The sequence below is a fragment of the Mya arenaria genome, chromosome 17 (genome assembly GCF_026914265.1).
Source record: "Mya arenaria isolate MELC-2E11 chromosome 17, ASM2691426v1".
Classification (NCBI taxonomy): Eukaryota; Metazoa; Mollusca; class Bivalvia; order Myida; family Myidae; genus Mya; species Mya arenaria.
The window spans coordinates 114,896-135,000 of record NC_069138.1 but is presented as its reverse complement, the minus strand read 5'-3'; the positions used below and the strand labels follow the sequence as shown (position 1 = coordinate 135,000).

The 20,105-nt window shown below is 34.7% G+C and overlaps 1 protein-coding gene across 1 annotated transcript in view; it reads right to left on the bottom strand.

Annotated features, from left to right (window-relative positions):
• LOC128224286 (uncharacterized) overlaps positions 1-17,493 on the bottom strand; it is a 62,774-nt gene extending 45,281 nt beyond the window's left edge. Inside the window, exons 1-2 of the mRNA XM_052934100.1 lie at positions 17,482-17,493; positions 16,925-17,062 (exon numbers count right to left, since the gene is read on the bottom strand). Of these exons, the coding sequence (XP_052790060.1) occupies positions 16,925-17,062; positions 17,482-17,493 (150 nt within the window). The remainder of the gene's footprint in view (positions 1-16,924; positions 17,063-17,481) is intronic.
• Positions 17,494-20,105: the final 2,612 nt, after the last annotated feature.

Genomic DNA, 20,105 nt, shown 5'->3' with positions numbered 1-20,105 from the left:
GGCTGCATTAGGGTTGACCCCGTCACATCTCCAAGTGTGACTGTAACATCTTTTTGATGCCAAAGGGGGAATTATCATAAGGATAGTAAGATGTGTTGATGTATTTTAGATATTAACATAGAAAATGTTTAATTATATGGACTAACCATTATTTTTTTCGTTTTGTTTGGAATAAATTTTTGAGTACCACCATAAGGACGCTACTATTATTAAATGATTCATCAAAGGGAGGCAATAAGACAAGTGTTATGACTAAATATCCGAATTCTTATAATTTGTGTCTTAAATAAAATAATATGTGTATATGTAAAAAGCTGTCTGTGAATAAATAAGATAAAAAATAATAACTATTCAAATTTAACTTTTTGTAACTTTGGAATGAAACTTAAGCAGTGGCAATGTTTTGTTTTAATGCTAGATGGATTACCTTAACAGGCAAATTTGACTTTTATATATAGCAATTCACTTCAGAAAAAAGTATAAGGAAAAAAGGTGAGTAAGAATAAAAGCTGTATATTTGTGAAAAGAATTGAACTTCTTTCGAGGAAAAATAATTAGGTCTTTATAATACATTTCACTTCAGAAAATAAAGAAACCAGGTTGGCTGGAATAGTTACTGCATATTTGTATTAAGTACTGAACTATTTAAGAGGTAAACTATCGTATATTTTCATATCGCAATCCACTTCGAAAAATAAAGTACAAAGACACCCAGCGAGTAAGAAAAGTTACTGTGTGTAGGTGGTTAAGCCAGCATTTAAAAAAAGACAGGGTGCTGCAGAAAAGGGACAGGGTGCTTTCGAAGATAGGGGTAAATTGAATCGGGCTTTTGAGAATTGGAAATTTGACAGAAATTCGTACTTAATAGAAGTAACACTATATTGCCTCTGTTAAATATGTAAAGTTAACATGTATTTATAACGGTTTGAATCATAAACAATAATTTTATATAGCTATTTATTGACGTCTAGACCGTACAAAGGAAGGGGATCGGTAAGATAGTCATTTTTCCCCGAGCAGTATTTGTTAAAAAACAAACAAACAAAAACAGCGCTAAATCAAAATTAACCTGAATTACTTATTTCCCAAACAAAATAAACCATTGTTGAAAATTCAAGATTGAGTCCCACTTTTTCTGATAAGATAATACGTGTATTATTCTTAATTTTTACAGTATCACTCATTTTGTTTTTTATTTGAATGCATGTTTTGCTTGATTACCAGTGACATGTTTTATGGTCTTATATTTGTAACTGTATGCGGACTGAGTGTAAGATTGAACGATTGTTTAAGTTAAGTTGAGAACCCTAAAAGATTTTCAGTGATCATCTAGCATCTCATTAGGTAGGAAAAACGTGTTTTCTGCACATTTCTTTAAAATATGATACAGTATCATTGACAAGAACCATTGTTTTCGATATGTATTCATCCTTTTTCGGTAAATTAAACCAATTGTATTTATTGTAGTACATCTTATTTGAAAGTAAGAGAGCATTTTTAGGTGCGTTGAGGACAATTTATTTTATTAAGGTTCCAGGCCCCAATTTCCTGAAACTTCTTAAGCTTAACAGATTCAAGTAGCTTATTTTGTATTACAAAATTTCTTACTTTGATCTGATTTTTGATCACTTCAATAAACAGCCAAAATTCTTCCAAGAAAGTAAGTATTTTACAAATAATACAAGATCATAGATAGTGAGCTTAGCTTTATTATGTTATCAGAGAATAAAAGCTGCACTATCACAGATTTACTGTTTTTACAAGGTTTTTTTTTTATTTTTTGTCTTCGTATGAACAAATTTTGCGTAGATATCTGCAAACCAGTGACAAAAAAACTGCTGACAAAATATTACATCGCAGATGTTCAGTTCGAAAACTATTGTTTATGGCTTAAAGCGTTACTTACGGTTTAAGAAAAATGCATAAAACAGCAATTTTTGAACTTAATAGAAAAATATGTGACTAATTTTTTGTAAGCAGTCTTATATGAATGATTTACATGCATTTTCGCATAAATTGGCTGGTTTAAAGAAAAAAAAGAAAAAAAAAGTTGTCAAGCGTTTAATCTGTAAGGGTGCAGCTTTAAGAAGTTTCGAGAAATGTCCAAAATCCATTTTTTGTTTTATCATACCGTAATGTTAATTTGAATATGCCTGGTAGCCTCATAAATTATAGGTATTACTTGAAACAGTGTCGCTTGTGCACCAGTCAATTGTAATTGCGTCCCTCAGCTAGGTCCGGGGGTATACTGGGGATATCCGGGGAAATGGGCCGTGTTTTTACCTTCCCGAGGGGGGGGGCGCAGTGGTTTTATCTTCCCGCCAAAACTAGCGGGGGATGGGCCTTACCTAGGGTACCTAGGGTGCGGGGGCATTTGGCGGGGATTTTACCAGCAGTTCCTCCCCGCAAGGCGGTGATTTTACCCGGGTTTGCTTGGACCGAAAGTTAAAGTCCCCACTATTCGCCGGACCTGGGGGAAGGGGGGGGGGGGCGTGATTATAGTTGACTGGTGCTTTGCAAAATTCGTATATGTAAAATAAATGATCAAATGTTCCTCGTATAAAAGTTATCGCACTGTAATTTTGTTCTTTATTTAAATCGGCTTTGGATTTAAATGGCCGATTTCGCTATCTTCCATAGACAAACAATATTGTTTCTAATATGTGTTTCGGTTATATTTTTACATAAAATTTTAATTCTCATAAAACCCTTTCAAATCAGTCGAACCCCGTTGGTTCGAACTCCCAAGGACCGTCAAAAATACCTCAAGCCTCAGAAAATTCGAGTCAAGCGGGAACGCTTACCTTCAGTGTAAAGAAATCGATCCTTAAATCCAGTTCGAGCCAACGAGGAATTCGAGCCAAGCGAGTTCGAACAAACGGGGTTTTAACTTTAATAGCAAATTATATGGGGTCAAGAAGCAATTAAAATCACATTATCGGACATGCACAACATTGTTTGTATTGCATAATGCATAACTTTTATTTTTTTCTTTTATTTCAGGTTTTGAGAACCTCAAAGTATTAATCAGTTCATACTGCACATAGGATTTTCACACAAATACATATACAGTCGGAACTCCTCCACCATTTTCCATCGAAAACAACCGCGGGTTTATATGGACGGTTTACAATGTCAGAAATCTTTACATTTTAACTACGCTGCAAGTAGATCGCGTAGTAAATTTAATTTAGCATTTTAAACTAATGACTATACTCTTTGGAATCTTAATTATTTGCGCAATGATTCACTCCATTGGAAATCAATTTAAATAAGCTATAAAACATACATGTATATTAAAACAATAACAAATATTTATACTTTTATGCAAGAAATCTACGAACTACTTCTACTGATGTACCGGCATACATCCGCGGTTGATTCAGATAAAAAATGGCCGAGAAGTTCCGAATGATACATAGAATGGTTCAAATAATTAGTGTATGAAGGGAGATAACAAAAACCAATATGCTTCTGATATTTCGGACTGTCTTAATTCCCTTTGAAATTAGAATGGACACACAACGGGGTAGAGCGTTGAAATCGTCGGTGTGATTTTCTTCATAGAAGTATTTTTTTTTAATTTAAAGCTGCACTCTAACAGTAAAATAAGTTCGAAAATCGATGGGTTCTTTTGGCTAAAAGCGTTACTAACACAATATTTATATCAAACTTATGATTGATTTATTAATAGAACTTATGTTATAATTGTCACATGCCATGCATTATTTATATACATATTGTTGTGACGATGAGATTTTCATGCTTAAGTCGAATAAAATTTATGTTCTGTTCTTTAAGAAAAATGAAATTTTGGGCAGTTTTTCAAATAATTGAGATCAGTTCTATTGTAAGGCATCTAATATGACTGCATTGACAACAAAATCAGCTGATTCTGAGACAAACCTAAAAATAGATCCAAACTGTCAATCTATGAGAGTGCAGCTTTAATACTTTATTTCCATAGGCAGTTATCAGAATTCATAATTTTATGTTAAAGACCCATCTAATATCAGTTAATATATCCGTATGACAAGTTTTGGAAATCGACATTAATTATGACTTAAGATAATTCATTTACTAAGTCCGGTCCAGTAATGTAAAAAATGTTTGAACGCTTCACAAAGTACTTGTAATTCAATTGACAAAAAAATTGAACTGACAAGAAAGGTACTTATAACACTGATTGTTGTAACGCCGTGTTTTTATGAACAGCTTAACAATGTCGTCGAAGTATCCTAATATTATATATGTGCCCTTAAGTGAAGACACGAGATCCTGTTTAGAACATTGACACCAACATTGCTGAATAATATCTTAAAATACATCAATTCATCATATTGCAACGCGAGTTTTCGTTAAACTGTTCACAGCTTCTAAATGTCTTCATCCTCAATTAACATTCACTTTAGTGGTCAGCATAATATTTTGTCTTATGAGAATTAAATATTTACCAAGTTTTCCAATACATTAATTTTAAGTAAACCAGCAGTGAGCTGTTTATTTTTATTTTAATCAGGTGAAGCGGTATACATATATACATATACACAATGGCTTGCCCAATAAAGTTGAAGTTAACAGAATAATATGTAGACCACTAAAATACTTAAATATTGCACCAATCCATTCATTTTTGTAAGTACAAACTAACAAGCTTTATTCATTACATGAAGTTATTACTTCCTAACAATTAGCACAATAAAGCCATTGAAACTTTGAAATAATCATGATCGAACAAATTGAATGAAAATTTGAGTGTTCCTTGAACATACTGATGCGGACCTTAAATTAAACGGTCAATTGAACATATGACAGTTAGTCAAATTGAAGAAGATATGCAATTATCAAAAAAAAAAACCAACACAAAAATCACGATAACACACTTGAGAATAAAAAAGACTTTTCTTAAAGCTGCACTCTCACACATTTTCATATTTCCGTTCGAAAGTTAATGTTTCATGGCTTAAACCGTTACTTACGGTTTAAAAAATATGCATAAAACATCAATTTTGGAACTTAGATATAAAAATCTGCGATCTAATTTTTTGTCAGCAGTCTTATATCACTGGTTCCCATGGATTTTCGCAAAAATAAGCTCGTTCCAAGACAAAAATATAAAGAAGTTGTCAAAACGTAAAATCTGTTAGAGTGCAGCTTTAAAAAATCTGACACGGATCTTAACGGTCAATTTATTTTTGATGAAATACAATATGTGACAATTTGTCAGAGTGCGGTAGATACTTATTTCATTCACAGAAACTGGATTATAGCAGGATTTAGTTTTAACTATTGTGAAGAAGGTAAATATATCAAAAAAAAATCTCGTTAGCGAGATGTTCCGCGAGAGCATGGTATATTGTGTGTTTCGGGGGAAAACCGAAGTGCTCGGAGAAAACCAACTTGTTTGGCTTGATGACCATCAACCAAATCCACGTACGCCAAGATCGGAACTCGAACCCTGGACGCATCTGTGAAAGCCAGTGCCTTAAACACTGCGCTGATCGGACAACATTGACAAGATTTGGGCGTGCGCTCGTCAATTAGACGGCTTTTTCATTTTTTTTCCTGGACAAAATGCACCAAATGGATTCGAACAGCGACGTCTTTGTGAAAAGCTGGTGCGCTAACCACTGCGCTAACTGGACGGCCGGCTACAATAGGCTTTGATTGTCCAAACGCAATTCTTGCTGTGTTATAGTCCAGAACTGTGTATGGACATCAGTGCCTGACCATATATCGACTCATCGGATGTGGACAAGATATTGGATGTACTAGCAGATACAAAGGCAAACTATTGGTAAGGAAACATCAGAACTGGAAGAAACAAATGCTAGATATGAACAAGGACCTGTGGGTACTAGAAGAAAGAAATGCTAGATATTAACAAGGACCTATGAGTACTAAGAGAAAGAAATGCTAGATATTACAAAAGTTGATTTGGATAAGGAATTAAAAAAAACTAGGAGAAATAAGGACTAGATAGGTTAAAGAATTACCAGAGCTAGGAGAATCAAATGGAGAAGAAAATTTGAGTAGTGGGCGACACAAAGGCAATATATGCACAATGAATTATGATCATTAGGAGATACAAGCAACCTACTGATACGACAAGAGACACTCAGGCAATGTATGGATATGGAAGAGGACAAAAAGCAAGATATGGATACGGAATTAGGAGTACTAAATATACAAATACACGATATGGATACATAATAAGGAGAATCCAAAATATATTAATACACGATATAGATACGGAATTAGGAGTCCTATAATACAAAAACACGATATGGATACGGAATAAGGAGTACTAAATATACAAATACACGATATGGATACGGAATTAGGAGTACTAAATACACAAATATACGGTATGGATACGGAATAAGGAGAGTAATAAATACACAAATACACGATATGGACACGGAATAAGGAGTATCCAAAATATATAAATACACGATATAGATACGGATTAAGGACTACTCAAAGACAAGCATACACAAAATGGATACGGAATTAGGAGTACCAAAAAATATACATGGTTTGGATGCGGAATAAGGATAACTAATAGACACAAATACACGATACGGAAAAGGGATAACTTATAGACACAAAAACACGATATGGATACGGAAGTAGGAGTACAAAATGAACAAATACACGATATGGATACGGAATTAGGAGTACTAAATATACAAACGCACGATATGGATACGGAATTAGGAGTACTCAATATACAAATGCACGATATGGATACGGAATAGGAGTATTAAATATACAAATACACGATATGGATACGGAATATGAATACTTGATACACAAATACACGATATTGATACGGAATTAGGAGTACTAAATGCACAAATACACGATATGGATACGGAATTAGGAGTACTAAATATACAAATACACGATATGGATACGGAATAAGGAGTACTAAACATTCAAAATCACGATATGGATACGGAATTAGGAATACTAAATACACAAACACACAATACGGATACGGAATGAGGATAACTAAAAGACACATACACAAATTCACGATACGGATACGGAATTAGGAGTACTAAATATACAAATACACGATATGGATACGGAATTAGGAGTACTAAATATGCAAATACACGATATGGATAAGAAATTAGGAGTACTAACATGCATAAATACACGTTATGGATACAAAAATTGGAGTACTATCAGGCAAAAATACACGATATTGATATGGAATTAGGAGGAGTAAAATACACAAATGCACTATATGGATACGGAATTAGGAGTACTAAAGGACACAAATACACGATATGGATACGTAATTAGGAGTACTCAATGACTTAAATACACGATACGGATACGGAATAAGGAGTACTTAAAAAGACATAATGGCAAGATGTGGATACGGAAATGAGAGTACTTGAAGACACTAAGGCAATATATCGATACTGAAAATGTATACAAAGGGCACAAGGACAAGAACTGGAGGAAGTGTTAGGACACATGAATTAGCAAGTAAGATAATGGAGTTAGAAATACCAGAAGATACAACAGCAAAGAACAGGTACGGAATTGGGAGAACGAGAAGACACTCAAATAAAACGTTCAATTTTTCTTACTCATATGTTGCCTTTATGTCTCCAAGTTAACCTGATCATAATCATCATATTATCAGGGTTACTTGGAGTCATGGCAAGATATGGTAGGAAATTGGAAAAAAAAGAAAAAGACAAAAACAACGTACGGATACGGAATTGGGAGAACGAGAAGACACAAAAACAAAATGTTCATTTTTTCTTACTCTTATGTTACCTTAATGTCTCAAAGTTAACCTGGTCATAAGCATTATAGTATTAGGGTTGCTTGGAGACATGGCAAGATATGGTAGGAAAGAAGACAAAACCAAGCTTTTGATACTGAAGATATAGGTGTACGACTACGCCACACGTAAACACTGTTGGTGCTCACGCGGTAAAAATAAAACCTTTCACTGAAACATACAATTGTATTCTTAATATGTTTTGTCAAATAAAGTGGTAATTTCCGTCATCTTTATGTTATTTTGAAAGCGTAAGCGTGCTTACAAACTGTGACGATTTCGATTGATTGATATAAGAGCGTTTCGCCCTTGTGGTAAAACTTAAATTGTATTGATTGATGATAACATCCTATTATTTCAAAATAGTTTAATACCTTGTCAATTTGGTAAACATAGCTTATTTCGAGATTAACTACGCAAAAGGATTACTACAAGCAACATTCGACTACAACAATGGATTTTAGAGCATCATGGCTAATATCATCAGCATTATCATCATCATCATCATCATCATCATCCTCATCCTCCTCCTCCTCCTCCTCATCATCATCATCATCATCATCATCATCATCATCATCATCATCATCGATATCATCATCGTCGTCTTCATCATCATCATCATCATCATCATCATCATCATCATCATCATCATCATCATCATCATCATCATCATCATCATCATCATCATCATAACATCATCATCATCATCATCATCATCATCATCATCATCATCATCATCATCATCATCATCATCATCATATCATCATCATCATAACATTATCATCATCATCATCATCATCCATCGTCATCTTATTCACCAACAACATCATCGTCGTCGTCGTCGTCATCATCATCATCATCATCATCATCATCATCATCATCATCATCATCATCATCATCATCATCATCGTCATCATCATCATTATCATCATCATCATCATCATCATCATCATCATCATCATCATCATCATCATCATCATCATCATCATCATCATCATCATCATCATCGTCATCATCGTTAGTGTCTGCGTCGTAAGCGTCGTCATCATCATCATCATCATCATCATCAATCATCATCATCATTATCATCATCATCATCATCATCATCATCATCATCATCATCATCATCATCATCAGCATCATCATCATCATCATCATCATCATCATCAGCCGTGGGCAAAATAAGGCTTTCCAGCATTGCCAAATTGGATCTTTGTATCTGGGGGTGGGAACATTGGGCGAAAATTGGCATCAATTTGATCACAATTAAGCCAGTTAAACTTGCAAATGAGTGCTAGAGTGATGCATTACAGAACCTTATTTTAGTCACACAATACGGGTACATGATTTTGCCTGCCTAACAGAAAACAAAAATCGCGTAACACAATGCTGTGTTGCGAAGCAATCCACCTCCTTAAACGCACGAATAATATTATAAGTTACGGGGTTTGTAGGTGACCCGATATGGGGTATACGGGAGAAAAGAAACCATACCGAATATGGTTTCCTGCGCCCGTATATCACTTATCCGGGTCACCTACTAACCCCGTAACGTATAAATCACGTCAACAACCTATTGAGAAGTTTAAATGTTTCATTTATTCATCGGAATCGGAATAAAGACGCCAGTATGGTACGATATATATAAATTTGGTGACCTAATATGGACAAATATGGAGTAACGTGACCAGGACCAATGGCGTTGCTTCATTTATGTTGGAGGCGTGATATACATAATTAATGTTTCATTTACCTATAAATAGGAAATACCTCATGAAGGCCAAAAAGGGGCGTTTTATATTATTTCTGGTAAGGTTATAACGATCTTGCAAGTTTCTTACGACCAATCTTAAAGCTCTTTAACAGTCATAAAATGAATTCTGTCTTTGGTTTAATAACAAATGCATAATATGTTTAACCCCTGTTCAAAATCGCTCGATCAATATCGCCATAGCGTAATACCCCCTAACCTAATCGCAAGCGCAATCACTTGATAAATGTCGTTACACAATTTCCATCGTGTGTGGATATTCTCCTCCAAATTCCAAGCTTAATCGCTGGATCAGTATCCCCATATAATTGCAATTGTGTGTGGATATTCTCCTAAAAATCCAAAGCTTAATCGCTGGATCAGTATCGCCATATAATGGCAATCGTGTGTGGATACTCTCTATGAAATACTTAGATTAATCGTTTGATGAGTATCGACATACAATGGCCATCGAGTTTGGATATTCTCCTCCAAATCCCAAGCTAAATCGCTGGATCAGAATCGCCATACAATGGCCATCGTGTGATAATATTCTCCTCCAAATCCCAAGCTGAATGGCTTCATCAGTATCGCAAAACAAAAGCCATCGTGTGTGGTTATTCTCCTCCAAATCCCAAGCTTAATGACTTCCTCAATATCGCAATACAATGACCATCGTGTGTGGATATTCCCATCCAAATTCCAAGCTTAATCCCTTGATCAAGATCACCATATAATGGCCATCGTTGGTGTATATTCTCCCCCAAATTTCAAGCTTAATCATTTGATCAATATCGCCATACACATGCAATCGTGTGTTGATATGTTTTCCCAAACCCAAGCTTAATCGCTTGATCAATATCGCCATGCAATGACCATCGTTTGTGGACCCTCTCTTCCAAATCCCAAGCTTGGGCATACGGTGAACTAATTCCATGTCCAAGAATTGTTTTTAACTCCTATAGTTTTGCTGTTATAATGAAGTGCAACGTTCTTTTACATCAGCATGCCCATCATGCTGTCATACTAAATATTTCTCTTTTGATAAGAAATATAAAATGCTAAAAAGGAAATAACTATTTAGCAAGTATTCTTACTATAAATTTAAGAATTATTTTCGGTAGTTTAGCTTTTAATTCAAGTATGACCGAACTCTACCAATACGACCTATTTCACTGCATTTTGATTGATTAAAACATTTCAGTGCCTTACCAGCGTACTTTTTTCCTTTTTTTTTATTTCGTTCGATTATATGTAAACAATCTTTATGTACTACATTTGTATCCTGGAGTAATTCTTGTATATTATGGCAATATTTTAGATACATGAATACCCAATAACAAATGCAGAGGAGTGTATTACCAATTTAAATGAAATGCAGCTGATTCTGTTATGTATTTCGACATTTATTCGATTGCTTTTAACCGGATTTTCTCATTTTTGATTGGCATAAGAAAGTATGTAACTTCAAATCTCTGTATGTGGTATTCGGGTGTATTTTAAAGGAGAACTCTGTACTCAAATGGCTTGTAGGCAAACGATTAGAACACTTCGGTCATTTTCAATATAAAATAACTTTGGATGTATGCCGGTACATCAAAAAAAAAGCTCGTATTTTAATAGTAGTATTATTTGAACTATTTTAACGTGTATTTGTAGGTTTAAGTTTATTGCAAGTAAAATGAATTATAGCATACATAGTTAAAATTCCCTAAAGTCAAGTCCTGAAGTTTAACCGCTATATTGAAACCTAAATGAAATTTAAATATGCTTCTTCGACTTTATGTGATATTTTGATTAATTGTTTTGTTTTGTAATTTAGTGGTAAAAGCATGGCGAAGCCGGGTTGTTAGTGGACCGAGTGTAATCGAGGGACGTAATCGAGGGCAAATTCTCATGCATAGACCCGACTTGGTCATATTTTAACCTCCTTAATACTTATGTTGTTTATTCATTTGTAAGTTTACTTATGTCATTATTTGCCCTCCTCTCCAATCTTTTTATTATCACCTTTTAGCTTGAAAACAATGAGTAAACATACTCTTAATATGACTCAAATATAGATAGTTTTTAAGGGGAGGCAAGTCAGAAAAAATTGCAACATTAAGCTGCCGATTCGTTTTTTCATCAATTCCATTCTTACGAAACACTGACACTAATTTCTTTTCACGTCTTGGATTTCAAAATTCAGTTTAATATAAATGAACACGTAGCGGGTAAATTTTCTGTTCTAAAATAAAATACTTTTTATGTTGATGTCGAAATATGCACATACATTGGTGTGTACAGTGTATAAAATGTAAGGAAATACAAATGAGTCGCGATCGCCTCGTTTTTGTTTCATTATCAATGCTATCTAAAATAACGTCGCCCTATTAGTCTACACTGGCTATTAATAATTAGTACATTTTTCTTAAATGCGTTCGCGTTTACCTCCCTTAAATTGTTTAGAAAATACTCTGTTATCACTGATTAACACATTGTGATGGCATCGTTAAAACTGCACGCTGAATTTGTAATACAACTCTTTTCGGCGAGAAATCGAGACAAATTAAGGATGAACACAACATGCCAACGGTTTTCTGTCCATATACAGCTGACTTTCGTAGAGAGCGACTTTGCAACTTAGTCATGGGGCCGTGTTCAATAACCTAAAATTGAAGAGTAAATTATAGCTAGATAGAACTGTATATTAATTGGCCAACATACTTAAAGATGCACTCTTACTCCAAAATAAGATTAAACAAAATTGATAAAATTGTTTTAATATACCAAAAAGGATGAATAGATGTCGAAAACATTGGTTCTTAAAAAGGATACCGATTTTAATTAGAAAGAAATGTGCAGAAAACATGGTATTTCTACCTTATGAGACTATAGTAGATCACAGTTAATCTTTAAACACTCAACAATCATTTTATATTTTTGTGTTTTCAGCTATTTGAAATACGGTTAAAATATTGGTATAAGTCATTAATATTTTCAATAAAAACATTATTTAGTAAGTAGTTAAAGATTTATCACTCAAAATGTATGATTGTTATACATGTGTGTGTATTGATTTTGAATAAGAGTGTAACTAAAATGTTATCGGTGAGTAACATGCTGTTAAAGCGGTAGGGTTCTTAAAGCTGCACTCGCACAGTTTCGTTTTTATGCCCCCGAAGGTGGGCATATTAAAATCCGTCCGTCCGTCCGTCCGTCCGTCCGTCCGTCCGGCTCTGTAACTTTCTCTTGTATGGACAGAGTTTAAAATAACTTGCCACATGTGTTCCACATACCAAGACGACGTGTGGTGTGCAAGACTCGTGTCCCTACCTCAAAGGTCAAGGTCACACTTAGTGTTTATTCACAATGGAGTGCTGCATATAAGGACATAGAGTATAGGTTGTCGTGTCCGGGCTGTAACTTTCTCTTGTATGGACAGATTTTAAAATAACTTGCCACATGTGTACCACATACCAAGACGACGTGTCACGTGCAAGACCCGTGTCCCTACCTCAAAGGCCAAGGTCACACTTAGTGTTTATTTACAATGGAGTGCTGCATATAAGGACATAGTGTATAGGTTGTCGTGTCCGGGATGTAACTTTCCCTTGTATGGACAGATTTTAAAATAACTTGCCACATGTGTTCCACATACCAAGACGACGTGTCGCGTGCAAAACCCGTGTCCCTACCTCAAAGGTCAAGGTCACACTTAGTGTTTATTCACAATGGAGTGCTGCATATAAGGACATAGAGTATAGGTTGTCGTGTCCGGGCTGTAACTTTCTCTTGTTTGGACAGATTTTAAAATAACTTGCCACATGTGTTCCACATACCAAGACGACGTGTCGCCTGCAAGACTCGTGTCCCTACCTCAAAGGTCAAGGTCACACTTAGTGTTTATTCACAATGGAGTGCTGCATATAAGGACATAGAGTATAGGTTGTCGTGTCCGGGCTGTAACTTTCTCTTGTATGGACAGATTTTAAAATAACTTGCCACATGTGTTCCACATACCAAGACGACGTGTCGTGAGCAAGACCCGTGTCCCTGCCTCAAAGGTCAAGGTCACACATAGTGTTTATTCACAATGGAGTGCTGCATATAAGGACATAGAGTATAGGTTGTCGTGTCCGGGCTGTAACTTTCCCTTGTATGGACAGATTTTAAAAAAACTTGACACATGTGTTCCACATACCAAGACGACGTGTCGCGTGCAAGACCCGTGTCCCTACCTCAAAGGTCAAGGTCAAAGACTGCTGACAAAAGACCAAATCACAAATGTTTATATTTCCGTTCGAAAATTAATGATCTATGGCTAAAAGCGTAATTAAGGGTTTAAGAAAAATGCATAAAACATCATTTTTTGAACTTAAATATAAAAATCTGCAATCTAATGTTTTGTCAGCAGTCTTATATGGATGGTTTCCATGCATGTTCGCATTAATTGGCTCGTTCCAAGACAAAAATAAAATAAATAATAAAAACCGTTGAATGTGAGAGTGTAGTTTTAAATAAAGATGCAAATAAATTGGTTTCGCTTACCAACCTCGCAATGAGATATTATTTGCTAGATGTCTTGGGTTTGGGTATTTTTGGCGTTTAGTGTTAGGGTTAGGGCTAGAGTTAGCAGTGTTTAAAAGTAAGCATAAGGTTGAAGCCGGGTTGCACCGGTTTGAGTCTGGTAGCGCTTAAGTTCTTGTTTGAAACGGTTTTATTATGTCGTAAAATGATTCATTCTTACCTTAAAAGCCTAGTTTAAGGAATGTTTGGCATGACAATCCCCTGTTGCGCATTTCAATTGCATGTCAATTGCACTGATGTCACAGCTGGGGCCAATTTCTTGTTTTTTTTTGTTTATTGCCTCAGGGTCATTTAGGGTCCATTTCTGTAATAAAACCTCCAAAACTACACAGCATGATATTCAGATCGGAGATCAAATAAGCGATTAGGCAATTAGATTAAGATCAATACACAGAGGTTGTGTACAATACACGTTTTTGTTTGTTTGTTCGTTTGTTGTTGTTGTTGTTTGTTTTTTTTTTTTTTTTTTTTTTTTTTTTGGGGGGGGGGGGGGTAGGGGGGCACTTATAGAAGGATTCTATGGTACAGTTTTATTCAAGGCAGTAAATCAATACTTTATAACCATCTCTATATAGTCTGCAACTTTGCAAGTATGCATCTTTATTCTTGAAACATGTTACTTATATGCAGAATAAATGTCTACGAACGATTAAAAGGAATCCTTTCATTTTTTTTAGTTACGGTTGAGTTGACGATGTCATATTTAATCAAAGTATTTTCAGGACGAAACGATCGATATTAAAGAAATATGATACACCACTGAGGGCCATATGACATTATAAGGACTGGCCTGTCCTTCTAATGTCATATGGCCCTCAGTGGTGTGTACTATTCCTTATGTTTATACCGAACGTTTTATCTTACCAATCATTATTTTGAAAGCGCTATTGATTTGTTTAATTGAACAAAACAATCAATGTTTACTTGCGACAATTGTTCGCCGTTGTGAAAATCCCAAGTCGTACTTACCATGTTTATGCGATCCATATTATTTTTTGGCGAGATCCGGACCGGACGGAAAAATGATATGGATCACTGACGTCATAGAACTGTTGTTTGATTAAAATACACTAATGTATGGACCAATCGACTCTTTTTGTAGATATAAGGGACACCATTATGTAAGGTATAATATTATACGAAAATAAAAGCGTTTCGATTATTCCTTGAAGACAAGCAATGTAAACTAAGACCATGCTAGCATTTACATAGCACAGATATTTACTGCTGAACATGGAACGAATCGGATGTACCGGATGCATTGTAAATAAATCATATAGACTTAACAAATACTAGCAAGTTACTAAATACTTTGCTCTGATTTCCATGTTTGAACTTTGTACGTTTTAATGCATTTGAAAGTTTAAGGCAAATAAAGCACCACTTCATCTGCCACTCTTTTACCACAAATGACTTATGCAAACATTATATCAACATCCATATGAATGACAAGGTGTAAATGTTTTCAAATGCGGCTGAATAAATCAAGATTGCAAAGAATCCGGATAAATATACTCCTTATTCCGTTTTACTCTGATAGTGGCTAGTTGTTGAACAAAAGAATGTTAAGATCTTTTCATTGCAACATAGTTAAAGAGGGAATTCATAAACGCGACTTGCATATATATTAAACGTGAAAAATGCTGTTAAAATTCCGCCAATGTCTTTTGGTTGTTGTATTTGCTGCAAAACACATAGTAAGTGGTTTGATTTTGGACACCACGTCTAAGGTCATCAAAGGACGAGAGGTATCATCATATACATCGATAATTCCCGCGGTGTCGCTGATCAAATGTGAATCAACATGCGTCCTAAGTAAACGAAATGGCGTGTGCAACATTTGCGGGTATGATAAAGTATCAAGGACATGTTATCTCAGTGGTGACAATGAAGACGACATCATTCCTACTTCTGATGACAAAAAAGTTGTACTTAAACCATCTGAAGGTAAGAAATTTAGCGTTACGAATTGGTATTAATACGAAAGCTTAATCTGTGTAAATAATAAACGTCAGTTGTTTTGTATAGTCTATGTTCATAAAATATTTGGATAGTATTGTTCAGATTCTTTTTCACATCAGTAATTAGTTATATAATGCTTACCTTTATAATCGAGAGAAACAGAACGTTTCAAGACAACCTTAACAAGCAAAACAACATAAAACTACTTTTACTAATAAACATTCGAGTAAGCACTTTGAAACAATTAGTGAAACGGAGATTTAAACTAGTTAAGACTCTCAACCTCATACTGCTCGAGGCACTAAACAACTATAGCAACAAAATAAATATACACCCAATCATGGGATGGCCATCAAGCTTAAGATAAACTTTCGTTCGGTATGAATATTATTAAAGATGCACTCTTACTCCCAAATATGATTTACCAAAATAAATACAATTGTTTTAATATATCAAAAAGGGTGATTAAATGTCCAAAAACAAGGCTTCTCATTAAGGATAACAAGTTTAATTTAATGAAAGTTACAGAAAACACGGTATTTCTACCTTATGTAACCATAGTAGATTACAGTAAATAATATAAGTTAATATTTTTGCGTTTTCAGCTATTAAATACACGACTACAATCTTGTTATCAGTTATTAATAGTTTCCATAAATACATTATTCAGTAAGTAGTTAAAGGTCTATCACTCAAAAATTATGTTTGTTATATATGGGTATGTATTGTTTTTGAATAAGAGTGTCACTTTAAATAGCATTAGGGCAAACCAATTAATCAAAGAGCCAAATAATCGCTTGAAGACCACCGAGATTGTTATTTTAATTCACTTGACAGTCAAGAATGTCAAATCGGAGGGCAATAAACGACTCCCAAATTACTGGGTTGATCCTGACGCAGAGGGCGGCCACCTGCTTTGGCAACATGGCTGATACAACAGTGTCCTGGTCCGTGTTTCCGGCAAATATCTGTGGTTTAACACATTTTATACATCATTATTGACAAAGAGGTTAACCTGAATGCGAGCAAAATGATAAGCGTTTATTTGCACAACTCTTGATAATGTTTACATACATTTATGTTAAGAAATGGAGCATGTTTTTACAGCGATCCATACTTACAAAATACCGCCGCGTTTTAAACCCAACCAAACGCATTTACTGTGACACAAAAGCCCCTTGTCTTTGTAAACAAAATTGAGTATTAACGCTGACAATGTTCATTGACTGACGTTCAATGCAAACAAAAACCAAGAAGGTGAGAACTCAAAATAACCCCATGATAAGTGCGTGTTAATGTTGCCGGGCCACCTCTGACCTCTACTGGGCGGTAGATGGGGAACAGAACAAACGTGAATTCGTGCCAATCGTTTTAATAGTACCTATACCATCGACGTCATCGTCATCCTCCTGCAGTATTCTAAATAAGTAGCTGCATAAATTGGATAGAAAAAGCACCGTATAAAAATGGCGTTGTACGTGAAGATTTATTGACTTAAAAATGAAAGTAGTAATAAGTTGATTGGTTAATTTAAAACACTGACGTATTAGTTTTAGGTTAATATATACTATAACTCGATATTTAACAAACTACACTACACTATATGTACAAGTTACCAAACCTGATTATTTACGGGGCGGAGTAATAAATGAGAATTAGGTATTTTAACAAAATACGAATAAATATATTTGTAACACTTTTATTGAAATATAAAAGTCACACCCTATGACATTAATATTGTCCAATCGCCGTTTATTCACTGACGTTTCTACCAGATTAGACTTCAGCCTTCCAACGCCAATTTAGAGCGAAGAAGAAGAAGAAGAAGAAGAAGAAGAAGAAGAAGAAGAAGAAGAAGAAGAAGAAGAAGAAGAAGAAGAAGAAGAAGAAGAAGAAGAAGCATATACCAGAAACCCACACTAAGAATTATCTCTTATCTCTTAATAAGTAAATGTCACTTTAATCCCATCAATGTGAACTGTCTGACGTCAAATTTCAGACTACGCTAACTGAACCAAGAGTCCATCCAGCGGCCATAGAAAGACTGAAGGTTCTTGAACTGAATTGATTATATGTGCAAATGTGATAAATCATGGGTAGTTGAATTATGTACCTATATTTGATGCAATTTCATCGTGTCAAGCTAAAAACATCTCTGAATAATTCAATGTGATCAAAATCATTAATTATGAAAACATCGGCCGTCATAATAATGTCAATTTTTGAAAGCAAGTGTTCGCTTCCAAAAGTCGAGTCTAACATGGTCCGTTTTTACCGTATATAGTAACACTTATTTTAACAAGTGGACACTTATAACTAAGTGATGCAATCATTAGGCGGTTACATTACACTAAGAATACCATAAGCTTCATTCGTCACAGTACAATATAAACTAAGAGTTCGTCTACATATTCTACCCTTTCATGTGATACAAAATTTCGATTTATTGTACAACGGATCCCTCGAAAGGAGCATTCAGTGTGTGTACATAAAATGGCAGCAACTTCGAAAGACTTGATTGCTTATCAAATTTAAAAACTAATTATTCACAATCATTATATTCCAAGAAGACATCTCGAAATTTACGATGTACATGTATACATTGATATTCAAAGAGTAAACATTGCACTTGTTTAATATTTTTGGAAATTTTACAATGGTATTAACATTTACGTCATAGCAATACAAGTGTGCGTTTGAACAAATGTTGGCCTATAGATGTTGGAGAAAGCAGGTTACGAACCTTCACCGTTTTTGGTATTTTTAAGAACAGCAACATAAAATTGGCGGAATTATTTCTCCAATCTCAGGAAAGTAGATCAAAAAAAATAAATAACCAGGCTAGAAATTCTTATCTTGCCCACGGGCAGGGATTAAACTAGTACCCGTATGGACCTCCCATACATGCTTATCTTAAATTTCAGTATAATAAATGAATCAAATTATCATGTTAAATGTTTAATTTTATTTACAATATTTAGTATTTTTCACAACGTATTACAATTATTTTAGCGGCGTATTAGACTAATCGATTATTGAAAACGTTTAAACCCTGCAGCAAATTGCTATTGTTTTTCATATTTGAACAGCTGTCTGTGAAAGTCCAGAGTACCTAGTGAAGGGACCAGATAATTTGACTTACGCCCAGGTTAGCGCCTCGTCTGTTTATTATAATTACCCGGATCATGATACCAGGGGTGCTAGGCTCAATTCAGTGCCGTCTGAAACGACTATTGGCGCATGGATTCCGTGGACACTAGACGAATATCAGTATATTCAGGTAAACACATGACGCATTCGGCCGTCTATACTTAAATGGGATGGTATTTGTGCCAGAACGAGGGTTGCTCTATGTAAGTGATCAGACGCGGCCTGATGGGATACATGTTAATTTTTTCATCTGGATACATATCTTTGATAATCTTTTAGATTGTAACAAAGTGAATACTAAGGCCACAACAAATTGATCATTTGTTCTACGGATTTTGCCAAAAAAGTAGGAGCAAGCGAGCGAAAAAAAATACTTTTTTTATTTTTAAATTTAAGGCATTTCAGAGGCGAGCGCAAAGCGAAAAATTAAAAAAAAATATATAAAAAAGTTTATTTCTTACCAAATTTATCATACAATTATGTCAAGAAATGCTTTTCAATTGCAAACATAGGTTCTCAGTTATAAATGAAAAGGTTTTGATTGTATCACATGAAAATCTGTCTCAATATTTAACAAATGGCAATGAGATCCAGTGCTTAACTATTAAGTTTAATTTAAACGTGGATATATTGTAAAGACAACATTTCTCATAGTTACGTGCAATTATTCGAAGACCAAAACTTTTGTATTCATTCCGTAACTTACTATCACAAAAAACATTTTGGACTTGCCAGAGTAATTCATCATTTGAGCATTTCCAAATATTGGGTCAGGTCTAAATTTGGACCTCTTAAAGCACATGATAAGGTTGTAGGGACTTTGACATTGCAGAAGATCAAAAATGTAAATAACTCAGAGAA